The sequence below is a fragment of the Sinocyclocheilus rhinocerous genome, unplaced genomic scaffold (assembly GCF_001515625.1).
Source record: "Sinocyclocheilus rhinocerous isolate Xijiao unplaced genomic scaffold, SAMN03320098_v1.1 scaffold25, whole genome shotgun sequence".
Taxonomy (NCBI): Eukaryota; Metazoa; Chordata; class Actinopteri; order Cypriniformes; family Cyprinidae; genus Sinocyclocheilus; species Sinocyclocheilus rhinocerous.
In genome coordinates, this window is record NW_015647048.1 from 940721 (window position 1) to 961119 (window position 20399).

At 37.4% G+C, this 20399-nt stretch overlaps 1 protein-coding gene across 1 annotated transcript in view; it reads left to right on the top strand.

The window, feature by feature from the left end:
- The first annotated feature begins 14057 nt into the window (after window positions 1–14057).
- LOC107708583 (desmoplakin-like) overlaps window positions 14058–20399 on the top strand; it is a 23632-nt gene continuing 17290 nt past the window's right edge. Inside the window, exons 1-8 of the mRNA XM_016512846.1 lie at window positions 14058–14076; window positions 15789–15976; window positions 16363–16422; window positions 16782–16949; window positions 18159–18263; window positions 18489–18584; window positions 19530–19655; window positions 19814–19966. Coding sequence (XP_016368332.1) covers window positions 14058–14076; window positions 15789–15976; window positions 16363–16422; window positions 16782–16949; window positions 18159–18263; window positions 18489–18584; window positions 19530–19655; window positions 19814–19966 — 915 coding nt within the window. The remainder of the gene's footprint in view (window positions 14077–15788; window positions 15977–16362; window positions 16423–16781; window positions 16950–18158; window positions 18264–18488; window positions 18585–19529; window positions 19656–19813; window positions 19967–20399) is intronic.

Sequence of the window (20399 nt, forward strand, 5' to 3'; positions counted from 1 at the left end):
GGGACCGACCAAACAGTCTTGAGGGCGGAACCTCGACTGAAAGTCCCCTTCAACTCATTCAGTGGATGATAGCACAGTGTGCTCAACTTCAGAAGCTCATTAGCTTCTGTTTAGGAGTATATAAGCTACTTTTTTTTTTTTTTTAGACAAAAATCAGTCATTTTAGAGATTTAAGTAGTTATGCTCTTTAATAATCAAATAATTTAGTGTGAGGATGATAGACCTGTTTTCATTTTGCTGTAACTGCTGCCATCTGTCGGTCCAAACTGGCAGAACGACAATTTAAATGACAATAGAAAAATAAATTACAAGATGAAATTAAATGTTAATGTGTATTTATTTAACATAGAACTTCTGAATTTGATATAGGTACACTCTCAGAGAATAATGCACAAAAGCTGTCACTGGGGCGGTATAACTTTTCAAAAGGTTCTAATGTGCAATTCAGGTGCGCTAATATCAGAATCAGAATCAGAATCAGAATCAGAATGAGCTTTATTGCCAGGTATGTTTACACATACGAGGAATTTGTTTTCGTGACAGAAGCTTCCACAGTGTAACAGAATGACAGTGACAGAACAAAAAACACAGATAATAAAAAATAGAACAAGTAAATAAGGAATAAAAAATATACAAATCGACAATCGACAATTGTATGTCCAGGTATAGAACAATAGACAGTTGTATGTACAGGTATATTATGTGCAAATTGAAATATAGACTGAGTATGTGTGTTAGATAAATAAGTGTATGAGTGAATAAATAGTGTGTGTTCCACAGTTATTGTTAAGTGTTCATGAGATGGATTGCCTGAGGGAAGAAACTGTTCCTGTGTCTGGCCGTTCTGGTGCTCAGAGCACTGTAGCGTCGACCAGATGGCAACAGTTCAAAGAGGGAGTGTGCTGGATGTGAGGGGTCCAGAGTGATTCTGCCAGACCTTTTGCTCACTCTGGATGAGTACAGGAGAGTGTATGCACTGCTGGTCGTGTTTTATATCCCTGATTGCACACGTACATCACAGAGACGTCTGTTTGACGTCTGCATTACATCTGCGAGACGTATTTTTTAGAGAGTTTGCTCATCTGCAATACGTCTATAGGACGTTTCCTATCAGATGTCAAATATACGTTTATAAGGTGTTTAGGATTTAGAATGAATGTAAAACTGAGATCTTAAAGACGTCTATCAGATGTTTGTACACAGCAGATGCTTTCCAGATGAAGCGATCTTTAACAGACGTCTTGCAGATGTACGTGTGCTATCTGGGATAGGTATGCAATGATATGATTTTTTTTGTGTGTGCATATTTTGAAGCAAAAACTACTTATATTTAGGGACAAGCATTATTTGAGTAAGCCTGCTATCTAGTGGTGACCAATAGTGTTACAGGAATTGTCTTTATTGTAATTATGTTTCCGGAAGAGAGAAAACATTTGAAGCAAAAGAACTTGAGGATTTGAAGGCAGTGTGGTTGTGCACATGCTAAAGGTTTGCTTGGAGGACATGTTTTTACTTGTATTCACATTCAGTTTGCTCAATTCATTGTTGGACTGCTCCTTTATTCACTGATCGAAGACACCTGACATGAAAACAAAAATAGCAATACTTTTTTTTTTTAATCCTTAGCCAAGAACTCAAAAGATGAAAGAATCCTCCAGGAATCAAGTATGATCCAGATAAAGGGAAAGAGGGAGACTCCAGTAGGATGTTGATGTCAAATTAGGAAGTGTATGATTTGCTTGCTGGTTTGCTCATTTTATTTAGTCCTCATGGACAGAATGAGTTAGATGCTTTATTCAAGAAATAACTATTGCGCAGGTTTGTTACTTTATGTCTGTAACCTTGACACCATCACTGGTTTTGTTATGTTTACACTGAATGTGTTCACCTGTTATGACAGAAAAGAGATGCTGGTCAGTGGTCACACCCTTTTATTAAAGTGTTTAACCTTTGATCCCAGCCATGAGTCATAAACACAGTCATGTGATATAAGGCAGACACTGCTTTTTATTGCTTTTTTTTTTACACTTTATTTGTTTTAAAATATCTCTGGTTAAAAAAGACAAATATTTTATAGAGAAAGCAGCTATTTGTCACAAAGGGAGGTTCTTACTTATGCAAAAAACAGCTCAGTAATGATAAAGTTTTGATTTAAAAATACAAAATGTTTGATTTATGCTGTGGTTTTGACAAATTTGTCAAATGCAAAACTTTTTAAAATGAGAATTAGTTCAGAATATATTTTGTGGGTTCTGACTTTCAATAAAATTCCAATATTATTTATTTTTGTATTTATTTATTTATTTATAATGGATTTTGGGTAAAACAGTGAACACAATAAAACCAACTTGGCATTAAGACAATGCTATCAAGACAGATTTAAAAGATTGATCTGTGTTCTCAGGTTAGGTGTTAAATAATAAAAAAAATTAAACATTTGATTAAGTGCAATATCTGTTGATCTTTACCAGATGCTGTTTCATGAATTGTATTGTGCTCCATAATTGTTTGTTATCTGTAATTATGTACTGTAACTAATAACTGTTTACATTTTTCTGAAAAGCCATTAAATAAGCAATACAATATGCTATTTAATTGCAAGTTCCCATTAAGGCCACTTACCCAAAGGTCACGTTTTTGTGTTTATTATATGTAGTTTTTTCCCTCTCTAGTTGTGGAATCTTTCCAGACAGTGGTTAAAATGTGAATATTGTTATAGAAGGCTGATAAAACCATGATTTATAACTCCTCTAGTCTTTGATGTTTGTATATACTAAGTGACCGTATTCACTTGAAGAGTTTACTGTCTTTTGTTATTGCGTAAGAGTGAAAATGGCTTAGTCTTTGTTGGTTGATGAAATCATTAGGTGTGCGTCATCTGATGTAGTATCTGATGAGTTAGCATGTGGTGTGTGAATGTGTGCAGTTTTAATGATCAAATCACTGAATGGTATATGTGAAAGTAAGACAGATGTTTCGTTGGCATGGTGTGTAGATGTATTCTGTACTTTGACGCTTTTAAGGTACTCTCAAAGTCACTCTTGCTTGCAAAGAAAATGCATACGTCTTTTATTATACAATTTGCTATGATTCTCTAGTGAAATAAAAAATTAAATCAACCCAAAAACCCAGCAAACATGCCTGTGTTCCCTTGCCAGGGAGTTTAGACAAGCTGGAGAATTAGCTGCTAAGGGTGTGTCAGAATAAAGAGTGAGTAATGTGTTGTCACGAAAAAGGCTTACGCATAAACTGAAAACACAACAAGTGGTAACAGAGCAGGTGTAGACATGGGGGTATTTGTGCAGCCACGCCTGAATCATAGAGAAGCAGTGGGAAAGAAAGAGAGGCGTTGGCTCACCTCTGTGACCCATCCCTACTAATACCTGGAAGTTATGTTCTGTAAAACAGTTACTGTATAAACATCTGGACTACGCAGAACTATCCATGCATGAAAGGTTGCTTCAGGTCCAAAATTGTAATAAAATGTCAAAATTAAAGGTGGTCTAAGCAACATTCTTAGGCATGCCATCTATAAAATCTCCTTATTACTTGAGAAATATTATTGAAATATATGTGTAAGATGAATATAGAGTGTGTGGTTAAAGTTAGCAAAATGACCGAAATCATGTTAACTCTTGCCGGTCGTTGGTGGCTTAAAGGGATAGTTCACTCAAAAATGAACATTCTGTCATCATTTACTCACCCTGCACTTGTTCCAAACCTGTACGAGTTTCTTTCTTCTTCTGTTGAGCACAAAATAAGATATTTTGGACAATTTGGTAACCAAGGAGTTGACGGTAGCCATTGACTTCCACAGTATGGAAAAAAAGTGCAATGGAAGTCAATGGCTGCCATCAACTGTTTGGTTACCAAATCGTTCAAAATATCTTATTTTGTGCTCCGCAGAAGAAAGGTGCTCAGGTTTGGAACAAGTGCAGGGTGAGTAAATGATGACAGATTTTTCATTTTTAGGTGACCTATCCCTTTAAGGGGCGGTTTTACTACACTTTCGTTCCCTTAGGCTCATCTGATATGTCAAATGCCTCATCTTGACAGTAGACAGGAGTGGGCAGCTACAGAATACAGTCAGGGAGGAGTGAAATAAGTGCAGTCAAGGTGAACCGTTCTTACAAAGCACATGAGTGTGAATCACACAATATCTGCCTGATATCATGTGATTCAGGCTCATGTGCTTTGTTGCTAATACATTGGATATTATTGAAAATTACCCCCCCATTGTTTAATATATATATATATATATATATATATATATAAACAGTTACCTATTTCATATGGAGGTTGCACTGTGTATATTTATGAACATTTATAAATGTAAAACATGATATCAGAGTTTTGGAATAGAACAAAACATCACAATTGTTTAAACCAATGAGCATTAAGCTGTGTCAACAAGTCGTTTTCTATCATACCTTTTAGTCCACACTCTGACACATTTCTAACTGTTATGCATCTCATGGTGTTCACCGGTGATTGGTTTAGTGCTGATTTTGCTCATCCCAAACAAGCTTACTGACTGCCATTCATATGCACATGAATGCAGGAGACAGAAAACGCAAGCTCATGCAAAAATTGCTACATTACAGTTTGGTTTAAGTTTGTTGGGCTCTGACTTGTGAATTTGTATCATGTGAAGACGTATGACCAATAGAAGATCAATATGTGACTTCATGACCTCTTAGCTAAATTAAAAGAATGCAAACTTTAAGCCCCAAGCGTCAAATCTTTTTTTTTTTTTAGGCAGGAATTATTCTTACCAGAGACCCTGAGAGGATTTATCAGGATGGGTGAGCAGAGAATATTGGGCAAATGGCTTTGTGTGCCTTTGCTTGGTGATCTCTTTGCTAGGTTTGTAGATTTATTGTTTTATTGCACTGTTTGTTTCTGTGAAAGTTCCAAAGTGAAAGTTCCTGATAAGACAGAGAGTCCAGTTTTGTCAGAAAATCAGGCCGGCCTGACAATAGTGGTTTTGTTTCTACCAATGTTGAACTCTCCAAGTGGCAAGGGCCCTTTGAGGTCACACAGCAAGTTGGTGATGCTGATTATGAGGTGGTTTGACAGGAAAATTTACTATCTCAACCTTATGAAAACGTGGAGGGAGGAGGTCCATGTGGATTTGGCGACAACAATCTATCAGAGGGCGGAGATTGGACCAGAAGTGAACCTAAAATTGCAGTGTAAGTTTGCTGATGTGTTCTCACCTCTGCCTGGCTGCACCAACCTCATTGAGCACCACATTGAAATAACCCTAGTTGTAGTGGTGTGTTGCCGCACATATAACCTACTCGAACACAAGAAAAAGTAGTTTGGGACAAATTAGAAGCGATGCTGTAAATATGCATAATAGAAGAATCACAGGCTGTGCCTAAAACTGATGGCTCTTAAAGATTCTGTGTTGCCTACCACAAGGTGAGCACATTGTCAAAGTGCAATACTTTTCCAATGCCTAGGTTTGACTAATTGTATTCAACACTGGATAAGAAATAGGGATATTGGCAAATCCCCTTAACACCAATGTACTGTGAAATGATGGCCTTTACCACTCTGTTTTGTTTCCACCAGTGGTTCTTATGCTGCATTCCATTTACAGTACCTCGGATGTCGGAGCGGGGAATGACGTCACACCCAAGTGGACCGTGTTCCAGTAGAGAAGTCAGAAAACCAAGATGGACGCATCCATTATTAGCAATACCACTTGATTAAAAAATAGTATTTTGCACAGTTAGCGCCATAGTATAATGTCCACAAATAGAGGTTGGATAGTACTGTATTGGCTCTTAAAGATTCTGTGTTGCCTACCACAAGGTGAACACATTGTCAAAAGTGCAATACTTTTCCAATGCCTAGGTTTGACTAATTTTATTCAACACTGGATAAGAAATAGGGATATTGGCAAATCCCCTTAACACCAATGTCCTGTGAAATGATGGCCTTTACCACTCTGTTTTGTTTCCACCAGTGGTTCTTATGCTGCATTCCATTTACAGTGCCTCGGATGTCGGAGCGGGGAATGACGTCACACCCAAGTGGACCGTGTTCCAGTAGAGAAGTCAGAAAACCAAGATGGACGCATCCATTATTAGCAATACCACTTGATTAAAAAATAGTATTTTGCACAGTTAGCGCCATAGTATAATGTCCACAAATAGAGGTTGGATAGTACTGTATGCACCACTGAGTTTATTGAGACACGGACAAACAGAAGTGCTAATAAATATATTACTACGGTTTCTCTTCTGTTGATGCACTGAGCAGCCATATCGGATTCTGAAGTTGGAATTATTGCGATTCCACCAAAATTCCAAGTCGGGACTCTGACTTGGGAGGGCGTTCCAGTTAAAAGTTCCTACTGGGAACTCGGAATTTCCAACTTCCGAGTAAAAATGGAAAACAGCATTAATCCTGGTCTTGGGGACCCCCCACGCTGCACATTTTGCATGTCTCCCTTGTTTAACCCACCTGATTCAGATCATCAGCTCATTAGGCTGGAGATCCATGAACTAAACTGAATGTCAAATAAAGGAAACAGATAAGGGAGACAAAATGTGCAGATCTGCACATTTTGCATGTCTCCCTTGTTTAACCCACCTGATTCAGATCATCAGCTCATTAGGCTGGAGATCCATGAACTAAACTAAATGTCAAATAAAGGAGACAGATAAGGGAGACAAAATGTGCAGAGCGGGGAGTTCAGAGGACCAGGATTAAGTACCACTGGCTTACACCAATTTGTGACTCTTCCTTTCAGGTTGTTTGAGGCCCCAGCTACAGTATATTTTAGCTCCTCGTGTTAGTCCTCCAACCCTGCCGTAACCGCTGCCTTTATTATTTTCAGTAATGATTGGAAGAGGCACATGCAGCACCTGAGGTTGCAACATTGAACAGGACTCTCGGCAGACCCTAAAAAGTGTGCAGTTGGACAGGTGGTGGAGGTACATTCTCTGGGCTTCCACTTGGGTCATAGGTATGTGACCCACCACTACTTCTCGGGCAATACTTCACACTTTATTTGAACCATGCCCCACTCCAATGGCTCCACTGCATAAAGGATGCCAGCGTGCAGATCACCCATTGGTATCTGGGTTTACAGCCCTTTAAAGCCTGAGACACACCAAACCAGTGGTCAGCCGTCAGGCACTGTCGGGTGGTTTTTGAGCGTCGGTTGGCTTTACTTTTTCCAGTGTGTTCCACTCCGTTGGCTCTAGTTGGATGCCGCCAGCAGTTTTCCGGCTGATTCTACATGTCGAATCAGCGGCGGAGCTTGTCGGTGAGAAAGAAAACTCCGATTGGTTATTCAGCTTGGCGAATGAGCACACAAGACAAATAAGGAACTGACAAAAGCAAACCAACGACGGAGTAAATAAGGAACGCACAGACACTTGTTGTCATTCTTGTCACTCGTGTTTCTTTTTTTCAATATCCACAAGAAGAAGACCTATGGCTGACAATGCCAGTGCCGTTTGCAACTTAGCAGACATGATTGAAAAAAAACTACATGAATCTGTCAGTAACGAGTGCGGCTGGTGTAAACAATGGTAAAAGTTGCATTTCCACAGTTCTAGCTCTTCCAGTTTCCCTTTTTGAATGCCGAATACAGACTACTGCCACCTGCTGGTATGGGAGAGTTATGTTCTCTCATGCAATCGCAGAGCGTACATGCTAGTTGGCCGTCGGCTGTAGTCTGTCCTGTGTTTTCTGGTACAACTTTTTTTGCCCCGACGCAGGCGATGCGAGGGCAACGCGAGGAGATGCCACAGTCGGTTTTCCTCATCGCTAGCTCTTTGGCGTTAATTTTATGTGACCTTACCCTAAATTTACAGTTGTCCAAAGGCTGGGAGTGTAGATGGTGGTTACCGATTGGTGGAGTCGGGGGTGGGGGTATGTGGTAGGGGTGGTGTTGTTTGGTCTGGCAAGGTCAGTGACCGCGAGGGTGATCAGGAGTCAGGAGACTTAATCTCAGCCCCTGCTTGCTTTTCCCCCACAACTTTGATCATGTTACGATTTGGTTAAGTGATAATTACATTCAGCATGGTCAAGTGATGAGTCCAGTGGCGGTGCACTTCCACTGGTTGTGCTGGGCCATTTTGTAGTGAGTGGAAAGAGTTGCAGTCTATTTCAACAGCCTTGAACATGAAGTGCAAGGGAATTTAGAATACCTGGAACCAAGAATGTCCTTGTAGTCTACCACAAGGTGAACACATTTTCAAAAGTTCAATACTTATCCAGTGCCTAGGTTTGACTAATTTGCCTAATTTGTAGGCAAACTAGAACATGTAGACGGAGAAGCCTTTGCAAGTGAAGGCTCTGAAATCAGTGCACAATGTTGTTTTATCTGAAGGCAAAAGTCATATTGTTCAGAAACTTTCTGAAGTGAAATGTTTCCATAGCATTGTTTGAAAAAGGGATTTCTGCCGGCTGTGCATTACAAAGGGAGTTTTCCTGCATGGTTTTTTAAGGTACTCGTTTATGAAGTGCTGAGAGACATTATCAACAAGTTTGCCTTTGTGTACTTACATAACATTAAGATTTTCTCTCATTCCCTCCAGGTACACATTCAGCACATCGGGTGGCATATCTCTGATGGCGTTGACCTTCTACTGGAGGTGGAAACTCAAGTCCCACTGGCCCCATCCCGGTTACCTCCAACTATGCCTTCCAGTTTGTCTCAGAGGCAGGATTTGGGTAGTTCTTTCCCAAAGATCCCCTTCAGATAATAAATTACATCACTGTGCACCACCCTGTCTTTCTAGCTAGCTCCAATAATGGTAAGGTCACAGCAGTTCGGCCTGCATGGTGAGGGTCATCGCCTGGGGCATTTAGGGTTGCATCTGACAAGCCTTGACTGAGGCACCTGATGGATGTCCGGCAGGCCTGCTGTTTGTTCCTAAGTATTTATAATAATGGGTAAACACTCAAAACTGTTTAATGCACTAGATGAATTTTACTGTTTCACGATTATCACCAAAACTCTTAACAACAACCACTTTCCTCAACTTCACAACATATTTAACAAATTTCTTTATGGCCAACCATCGCCAACCAAGTTACTGACATGTTCAATTAGGGCAGGACCTGAGAGAGATAAACAAAAGAGTCACAACAATACAACCTCTGAGATAACAATAGGCCTATATTTATTTAGGAATTTTTACTAAATATGTGAAGAGAGGTTTTTTTTGTGTTTTGTTTAGTTCTAGTATTTGACTGTATAGCCAGGTTGAGATATGCTGATCAGGTAAAGTGTGGTATGTGAGGCTTGGGCGATGTTCTTTTCTTGTTTTGCCATGCTTTTCAAGTATGTACTGTATGTGAACTGTGGCAGTCTTTCAGTCGTTACATTTATAACATGGACAAGTTAGTTCATGCGTAGGCTCTTTCCAGAAGTGCAACAATTAACTGTACTGAAAGAAATGAATTCAGTTATTAAGGGCTTGACTGGTGTGTCTGTAGGTGTGTGCGCCACTCTTGTTAAACAAGATTAAGCTCTGTGTTTCCAGTCAGAGACAGCAATCAGTAACATATAAATATGCACACCATGGCATTCTCTGTGAGAAAAAAAAAAGATCTAGCTTTTTTTGGATTTAAAATTGAAATGCAATCTGAAAATTTAAAACAATTATCCACATAACTAATTTGAAAGATGAGCATTTTTATAGCAATTTTTCAAAGTGGTTTACAGAAAACATCTCAGTTCCCTATAATAATATAAACCGTAAAAACAAAATACGAAAAAAATAAAATAGAGCTAAATCTTATCTCACTGTGGTCTCTATCTTATCTTTATTTGGTTGCAGAAAGTTCACTGACATACACGCATTCATGCTCTCTTTGCACACCAACATGTTGTTAATTGATAGCATCTAGTGCTTTTGGGATCTGACAGAGCATTTGGACCCCATACAACCGAATTGAAAAGAGATGTTATGTTGATTAGCTGCACAAGCTAATTGAAACATATACTGTGTATAGGTTAAATAATAATGGGCCCAGTATTGAGTCTTGGGGGACACCACCATGTCACATGATGCCTGGAGGTGTGTACACAATGCCACATAGTTGTTTTTGTCCACTAAGTAGGACCTAAATCAGAGAAATACAACACCGATAACATTCTTATATATTTCATTAATGTTAAAAAGAATTAAATTTAAGCATGACATACATTCACAAGAAAACAACTCGCATTATTACAAAATTACTTCTTTATAAGGTGTGAGCAAGACTTACATATTTGATGACTAAGTAAAAAAAAAAAAATCATAGTGACAGCTTTTAGTTTTCTGGTAATGATTAACAGGTGATATGTAAAATTATAAGGACCAGATCTTGAGAGAGGTTGAAAACTAAATTTCTACTGTAAACTTTAATTTGTTGAAAGTTAAGGGTTTGAAAGATGGATTTTAATTTCAGATCTCCAGCTGGTCTTTAAATGTAACCAGAGGTTTGCAAAATAAAACTAAACTGGTTTGTTAAGATACGTTTGTGTAGGAGCCTTGCTGTGATGCAAAATTTCATGGGTAGAATGCTAAAAATTCATATTGTGCATGTTGACACATAGTATTGCGTACATACTATGTTGAAATGAACTCTGGTTTCAATAATTATAGTTTGAAATGCTGAGATATGGAATAAAATGAGTCTTTTTCAGATTTGAATGAATCTTTTTCATCAAATTTTAACCTCTGTTCCTAACTTTCCCACACCAAATGGTAAATTAATGCAAAATGACATTATGCGTAGTACTTTTCACTTATCAAACAGGCTAATGGACAATTACAAACTTTTTGTACTACCACCATACTACACTTTTTTCCAAGTTAACCTGTCAAGAACCTCCCAGTAATCACAGAGTACTGTAAAGGGTGTGGTGTGTGAGGTTGGGTGAGGTGGGTGTGTCGCTCTCCCATGGACAACACACACACACACACACACACACACACACTCTCTCACACCACGCACGCACGCTCACACACACGGGGGAAAGTCCTCTGCAGATTGAGTCTGTGTATTTGAGTCAGACAGGGTGTGCTTTATGCTTCTTCTGATTCCCTGCAATCCCATGTCATTTACTGATGCAATTTTACTTTTAACTGATGTGAGATGTACATGTTTCTCATTTCACTGATTGTTATGATATGGGATACCTTGCACATACTGTTCGATCTTGTCAAGCCAATAACAATAATAATAATAATAATAATAATAATTAAAGATAGTTAGATAGATAGATAGATAGATAGATAGATAGATAGATAGATGAAAGATAGATAGATAGATGAATGAAGGACATCTTAAGCTTTTGAGAGAATGCAGAGAATGCTTGCTTGCTTAAAAGTAGAGACAAAATTGAAAAAAGTAGTGAAAAAGTCCTTATTTGACCATATTAAAGACGGTCACGTCATTTTCATACAACTATATTTTTAACAAATGTGAGATGTTTCCCATTTGACTGATTCTGTTATGATATGGGATACCTTGGACATACTGTAGCCTACCTCTCCTTGTGCCAATCAATTAAAACAGACTGTCAAATAATCAAAAAATATATATTTAAAATATATCATTTAGTTAAACAATAATAATAACAGGAAAAATCACAGGACATCCTTAAGGTTTTGATAGAAAGTATGTGCAGCTTGTTGGCTGATGTTCAGTGTTCAAAAACAGTTGTGAAAAAATACATTAAGGAGGAAAAAAGAATTTGACCGTATGAAAGAATTCCGTGGGAAAGTGACGATGACTGATATCGCGCCTCGTGGGAAGACTGTCCTCAGGCTGAATCAGTGAGTTCAGTGAGCCTCAGTGAGACTGTGCAGGTGTGGTCTAACTGCAAACCCGGAACTATCCAGAGCGCAGTGGCCAGTATCTGCGCACTCACCGACGGGCAAAGACGCGCAACAAGAGTAGAGGAGAACAGGAGGACTTTTATAACTTTCCTTGTGCTGGTCACTGAATTGGTGCTGCACTCTTCTACAGAGATGAGTTTGTCCGGATCTCAGACCAGACTCCACCAGATCGGCCGCAGATCCAACTCCCGACCCGATCTGACCACCGTGGGCTACAGTTTACCCCGGAATGACGCTGCGCCGTACATGATGAGTGGAAATGGATACCAGTCTGAGTTCAATGATGGCTATACGCAGACCATTGCACAAACACTAACTGTATGTCAAAAATTATATTTGTATTATATGTATTTTGTATTATATCAAACAGTGCTTTCATAAAATGGTTGTGCATGTGAGCTTTGCATGTAAATGCATGCATTACAATTATGGGACATTCAAAATGTAACCTGGCTTGTTTGTTTTTAAACACAACATGTCAACTATTATTCCGGCTTGACAATATGTTCTGATCTGTCTTTTAACTGAATGATGGTTAAATCAATTCAACAAAACATGAACATTTTTGTTTGCTTTAAAATACCTTAAATAATTAGTGATCTAATACATGATCTGTCAAAATGTAACATTTTTACTGTATTTTTATTGATTGATGTTGTCTGTTTTTTTTTTTTTAGCATGTCGTCCATGTCTGTTCAAAAAAAAGCTCAGATGCTTCACAACGACTGTATGGGCTGTCTGAATCGAGCACAGAACATCCTAGAGAATGTAAGTGTCATTCACACACTTTGACAAAGTTTTATGCATGTGACACACACACACAGTGATCTTTTACTGCTTTCCATGTTTTTTTCTGTCATGTTTCTGCAGATGGGACCAGCAGCTGAAGTGAACAAAAACATGAATGCGGCAGCGGCTCTGATAGAGCAGATGAATAAGTATGCCGTGGACTTACACAATGCCGGTCATCCCAATGACATGGTGCTCCGAAGGTGTGTGATTGTGTGTTGTCACATAAATAAATGGAACCTGCTTAGTATGCTGTCACTTAAAGCACACTTTAGCATACAGCCCACTCAGCACACTCAGCCCAGCCCACTATGAGTGAAGTATTAGTAATCAGAAATATGTTGTGAAATTTGTTCAGTAGCAATGGGTGGACACTTTTGGCATTGTGGACTTTTAGACAATAAACTTCTTTATTTTTAATTACACATTTATTACATATAATGATAAAACTGCAATTGAGTACATTCAAAATCAACTTTAAATTTTTTATCAAATAACACTACAGTTAAAATTATAATTGTTACATGTGCTTTAGTATGGTAGTCAGTGTACTTTAAAGCACAGCAATGACATAATGATTTACGTAAAATGTACTTTAAAGTAAAATGTAATTTTAAAATTATTGCAAAAAGCACTTTTTAAAAGTCTGCAGGTACAGACACAGTAAAGCAGGGTTATATAGTTAACTAAAACTAAACAAAAAAAAATACATTAAACTTTAAATCAAATCAAATCAAATATAAAAGTCTTTCAAATTATTTCAATTTCAGCTAGTTATCAAGGCAACATTTTGTATTTTTATTTAGCATAAGTTGATCAAGTAAAATAACCCAAACAAATAAAAATTAATAAAAACTATTCAAACATTAAAACAAAAACTAATGAAAATGTAAAAAACAACAAAATGGCAAAAAATTTAACTTCAATCAAAATGGGGAAAAAAAAACAGTATAATGTGAAAATATAAAAATCTAAACAAATTCTAAATATTAATAAAAACTATAGTAGTATCTTCGTGATATTAAAATAAAACTGCAATAAGTGTGTTTTTAAGTTATGAAGTAAAGTACTAGTCCACATTCAGTACAATTAAGTGCACTTCTTTTTCCACAAGGGAAAGCTAATTTCACAGCTAATATTATCACTTTTTTTTTTTGCACAAATTAAAAAAAATTGCAAATTGATTGAAAATGGTGCACAATTGAAAAATTATTATTATTATTTATTTTTTTTACACAATACAGTGCATGTCTCATAATTCATCTCAAGCGTGCTAGTTACTCGCTGACATTATTGTCTCTTTGATAATCAAGTACACACAATTTTGAAATGATATCACAAATGAGGGAGCGATCTAATTGGTCTAAAAAATTGCAACTGTGATTTCTATTGCAACTATTCACAATGATAAAGTTCACCACAGGTTAGACAGAGCATGCATTGTTTCGCCCGAGCAGGAAGGAGGGAGGGGACAAACAGGGAGTGGCTGGAGCAAAAGAAGCCAAGACAAAAGCAGTGAGAGTGACTGGGGTGTGACTGATTTGAGTTCTTATCTGCTCTGAGCTCCGGCAGGACGAAGACTTGAAATAACTCTACAGTCAGCAAAACAACTACACGGTCCTCCTGTGGACCCTGATCCGAATTCCCAGACATTATATAAGAAGACCGAAACTGATCTGAGATCAGCGTGAAAGCGACAGCTGACGGCAATGATTAAGCACTGCCACCTAGAGGCTATGATTGATGATGCCATAAATCACGCTGATTATTAACTTTTGTTTAAACATCTACATGCTTTCAGACACAAGTGAAGAACATCACATTGTGATTAAATGACCAGCTTTAAAGTGTATAGTTTCTGCACCAAATGGAATCACAGAAGTAATAGTTTCCCAAAAATAGATAAAAGCAAACATTGGTTGTTACCAGTTCTTGTTTAATTGTGATGTACATTCATAGTGCATATTGCAACCTACTGGACTGTTGTGCAGTTGTTTGTTTGTTTATCCTTTCCTAATTTTTGCTACATATGTTCAGATGTGTCTTATATGTATTGTCACAGTGTTGCAAAGAGAGACATGGATCTAACTGCAGCTTTTATTGAAATAATTAAGAGTATAAGCCAGGAATGCATGAGGAAACCCATGGAAAGGGAAATATGCTTTACATGCAAAGAAAGACAATAACCGACAGTGAACTAAGGAAAAGGAAGGCTATATTTACACAAGATAATGCTAAACTATACTAGACACAGGTGAAGGTACTCTCTAACTAGGGAAACGAGTGAACAACAGGAAGAAACACAGGAAGTGAATATTACAACAACAGAATCAAACGTTATCTATTGCTGCATCCCACTTATGGTATGCCCTAAAAGTATGAACTCTTTTTGTGAAGAAAAAGTGAGTGCATGTAAGTTTTGAGACATACTTGCATCTTCAAAAGGCTCAAAGCCTTTTATCTAAACCTCTCTTTTTAACCGTTGCTCGTCACACGCCTGCCATGTTTGTAGTTTTTAAACACTTTTTATATGTGTTTGTAGTTCTGAATGCTGATTTGAAGCCAAATGGATTGTGGCGAATATTAGCTGTTAAAAGGTGCATGGATATGCACTTTGAAAATATATAGTACTTTTAGGATGCTCATTTCAACATATACGATTTGGGACATTGATTCTAATATTGAATACTATTTAGGACAGAGATAGTGTGCAAATTGGGACGGAGTATCAGAGCCCATGAAACCCATCAAAATAAGAGTCTTTGGAACAACAGACAGATAATATATGACTTGTATTTAATTAAATAGAAATGATCGTGTTGCAAAAAAAAAGGGAGAGATGTTGAGAAGTGTTGGGTTTAAGATTTATGAGGTGAAATTAAATTGACATAGCTGTGTCATAACAATGCTTTATAATTATATTGCGCTGTCACACCCACTGGAGCAGGTTAGGTTCACCGTTTCTGTGGTTTCTAACATGCACTGATTGATAGTTAACACAGTTTTTGAAACAGAAAGTTAACTAACCCTGCTTTCCCGAATATACTGTAGTCTGCTGTTTTGACCATGTGTTTGTATGATGAAATGAAAAGTGTAAAATGTGACATTTCAAAAATAGATGATAATTACAGTGAGGCGACACTCCAGAAGACTGTAAATCAGTTGGGCGCGTGTCTAAGTGTGTTTGTGTGTTGCAGAGACTCATTGAGACCGCACCCTTCGGTGAAGACGCAGAGACCATCAGCCAACAGATCCTCAATCACAACAAGTTCCACAGTTCAGTCCAGAGAAGCCAGGAAGTGGACAGAGCACGGGATGAGCTGGTATGTGCTTTGAAAACGAGTTGTGTGCATGCTAATGCAAACACAGGCCTAGATGACTGCCCTTACGAAAAATAAGTTTATTCAAGTGTGCTATTAGTATACTTATTTTAAACAAAAAAATAGGAAAGTATACTACTTTTTGGTAAGGGTGGGTGTGCTGTTGATTCACACTGCATAAGGTTGTGCACCATTCAGAAGAGAACTGAGAATGTGTTTTAAATTCAACTGAAATTTGAATTCAAATGTGAATTTTGGAATTTGAATTTAAATGTCACTAAAGTGGAGTAACATTCAAAGAAATTCAAATACTCGCTTCAAGTGTTGTTTTATAATAGATTTCATTGTAAGTATGATAAACATGTACTGACAGAATCTTTCTGCTTCAGCTGCAGAGCAGAGAAAAGGCTGGACTCCACTCTCTGGACCAAGAATGGGACACTTTACAGGTCAGCTAATAAAGCATCTCTCATTTCACTGTATCATGTATTCATGTTTCTACACTTTTACACCGCAAGTGATTCAATTTAGTTGATTATACAGTCAAATGAGTTCTGTTTATAGACGTTTGCCCCCGATGGTCAAAAGTTTTGACACACCTACTCGAAACCTTTTTTATTATTACTATTTATCACATTTTAGAATAATAGTAGAGTCATCAAAACAATATGATAATACCAATGGGAATATTATGTAGTGACTATTTTAGACTGTACATGTTTAACAAATCGGTTCTCTCCAGTGTTTGAGCTTCCTCAGAGTAGCTCGCATTCTCTCAGTCTGATCTTTTCTTCTTCTCACCATGTAGAAAATGTCCCATGCGCGTACGGCTCAGCTGCGAGACTTGCAGAGCATCATCGAGGAGATCTCCAGAGCCATCATGTGGGTCAATGACAGAGAGGAAGAGGAGCTGGTGTTCGACTGGGGAGATAAAAACATAGACACCTACATCCCACAAAAACAAGAGAGCTACTCGGTAAGGACTCACGCACGATCATCAGAAAATAATATACACCAATGCAAATGATCACAAATGCGTATGGAATTTGTAAAGCAATTTTCACAATTCAGGACAGCTTTTACAATGCATGTTTTTAAAGGATACAATGACATTTGGCTATTTATTTGTATACATGTATTAATTTAGCAGACACTTTTATCCAAAGTGGCTTGCAAAAAAAGGACCGTCACAAGCAATTTGTCAATATATGAAGAGTTAATTTGCAAAAACCGATAAACGCCACTTTAAAAAAAAAATGAGCTGATTGCCGTGCATTATTCTCCACATATAAACACGTTTTGTCAAAAAAGCCGGTTTTGTCCACTTTCAAGGTATCGCGAGTTCACGTTTTACTGCAGAAGCCGACAAGCGCCTTGTTGTTTTTGAACAGAAGCCGAAAAGTCCATTTTAGCGAATCAGCGCGCTGTATTCAGGTCAGGTGACAAGGCTACTTTCACTTTGAAAAGACGTGCTAGCTGAGAGGAGCTTCGTCAAAGCTGACTAAAAGTGATCGGGGATGGATCATTTCGACGAACTTGATGAACCTGTGAATCTTCTTCAGGGCGAAAAAGGAAAATAAAAGCTGAAACGTTTTCACGGAAGCTTGCAAAAGCAGCGCGTTACAATGCATACAGTTTATGATCACAACAACAACAACAATGTTTGTCAGGCATCTACACTGTCATCTGAGGAGATTTTTTTAAACTCTAAAACATAAAATGTGGAGTTATCTGCTTTTGCCAAAAAACGACTGTTGGAGTTATCTGCTTTGCGCAATAAAATCGGTTTTTGCAAATGAACTCCTCATTTGTAGAACACAATACCAATTTTATAGTAAAATATGCAGTTATTACACAAGCTAAAATAGGGATGAAATACAAAAAAGAATTGCAAAAAAATACAGAGAAGAGAAGAAGAATTGCTTCTTCAGCTGTAGTCTTATGATGTCTCAAAGTTATGATGTCTCAAGTGATCAGGTGAACTTTGGCGACTCGTTAACTTCTGAATTTTGCTCAATTCTGAGATACATGCACTAATGAAATACAACATCAATGTGCACATGGGCAAACATAAAAAAAAACAATGAACAATGAACAAAAACTAGTCTTGACTATGCTAGACTATTATTTCCTGTCATGTAAATGCCTGATGATTTTAGCTTATAAAATACATCCTTCCTGTCAGAAACTGATGAGTGATCTGGAAGAGAAAGAGAAAGAGCTGAATAAACTGAAGGCAAAGGTGGACAACCTCCTGAGGAGCCAACACCCAGCATCTGATAAGATACAGGTGAGGAAACATCTTCACGCTCAACTTACATCAATGATAAGATCAGTGACTGTGAAAACTGTCTCATTAATGCTGTGGATATGAGTAATACCTCAGATCATGAGCTTTGTACAATAATTTACATTGTTGTATTAGGGATCCAAACATGATCTTTTGATGTTTCTTACTTACTTTGGAGCAACCGGTCTATATACGATGGTTTATAATTTTGTCTGGTTCTTTCAGGCTTATATGGACACACTGCAAACCCAGTGGAGCTGGTTACTGCAGATCACCAAGTGCATCCACGTTCACCTGAAGGAGAATGCTGCTTACAGCCAAGTAAGGGTTTGGTCGTTTGGTGTAGATAAAGGAATCTGTGCTTTAGAATGAAAACAGTTGCTCTTAGCCAAGGGATCTGATGCTATTTCTTGTGGTGATGATGATATAAATGTACTGTATTGCTCTAAGGAAGAGTAAGCGATTCTCAAAAAGTGTTTTTGAAAATATAATCATTGTCGCAGGTGAAACGTCTGAAGCTTGGTATTTTAGTATTATTGAGATACTATTTAGTATGATTGAGATACTAGATTTTATTAATATTTTTTAATTAAAAAAAGTTTTAGTAATTTTGTTATGTTTTTGTCATTTGTTTCATACATATATTAATTTAATTTCATATAAATTATATTAATTATAATATTAATTTTGTTTCAGTGTTAGTTTATTTTAGTACATCAAGTTAAACCAAATTAAAATGAGAAATGTTGCTGGCAACTTGCTGAAATTAAAATGTTTTTATATTTTATTTTATTTCAAGTAATGCATTTTTTATGCTATAATAAGTCATTTTTATGCTAAAAGTGTTCAAATGGATTTAAGGGATTTAGATATTGCTCAGTTTTGTTCAAAGCAAGAGTAAACAATTCTTAGAAAGCATCAATGAAGATAAGATTGGTTGCCTTTTAAAAAGACAAATGATTGATTTAGTCTTTAAAGGTGCTGCAAATAATGCCTTTTTATTCACACAATATCGTTTGGACTTGGAATATATCGTGCACAAGGCGTATGGATTATTTTATGATACTTACAGTATATGGTGAGCTTGTGTCTGAAACTTGAAAGCCTCAGTCCCCTTTTATTGTAATTGCATGGAAAAGAGCAACCAGTCCTTTCTTCAAAATTTCTCTTTTTGTGTTCTATGGAATAAACAAATTCGTATGGGTTTGGACACGAAGGGGAGTAAATGATGACAGAAGTTTTATTTGTGTTATTATTCTTTTGTAGTTCTTCAAGGAGGCCAATGAGACGTACAGCAGACTGCAGAAAGACCACGAGAGCATCCGTAAGAAGTTCACCTGTGACAAGAACACACCTCTGGAGAATCTGACAGAAATGCTCAAAAACCTGGAGGTGCGACAAAATAAAAAAAAAATCAAATATGTAGCATATGACGTCCTATAATGTCATTTCTTATGTACGTATAACGTGACTGCACTTTGCAAATCACTGTGTGCACAGAAAATGTTCCCATTCATCTTGTAAATAATTGTGCCTGTATGTGTGTGTAGAAAGAGAAAGACAGGATCATGGAGAGTAAGAGGCAGGTTCAGACGCTGGTCAGCAAGTCCAAGAGCATCGTGTGTCTGAAGCCTCGTAACCCAGAGGAGAAGAGCAGCGGCCCGGTCATCGTCAAAGCCCTGTGTGACTTCAAACAGGACCAGGTCAGTCACTCTCACATACACACTGATGTCTCTTTATTTTCTTTGTAATATCTGAAAATCTATATATATTTATTTAGTCATGTGTTATTTAGAAGGACTTACAGTGATTTATTTCCCAAGCATGTTAGTTGCGGTTTGAACAGGAAACTGAGAACGGTCTATTTTCATAACAGATGAATGAAAAGTCTTCAATTGGTGCACAACTAGCTTCACTTTTAAGTTACACAATGACTATAAAGTAAAAAAAACTGTACAGTAATAAATTACAAATATGTGACCGCTCATCAGTAGATTTCTATATTAATGTGCCATTGCAGTGTTGATTTATGATGGCATTATAATCAGCAAAGCTGTCTACTCTAACAGCCACTTTGTTGCAAATCAACATTTTTTTAACTTTAGTAATAAATAGTGCTGTCAAACGATTAATCGC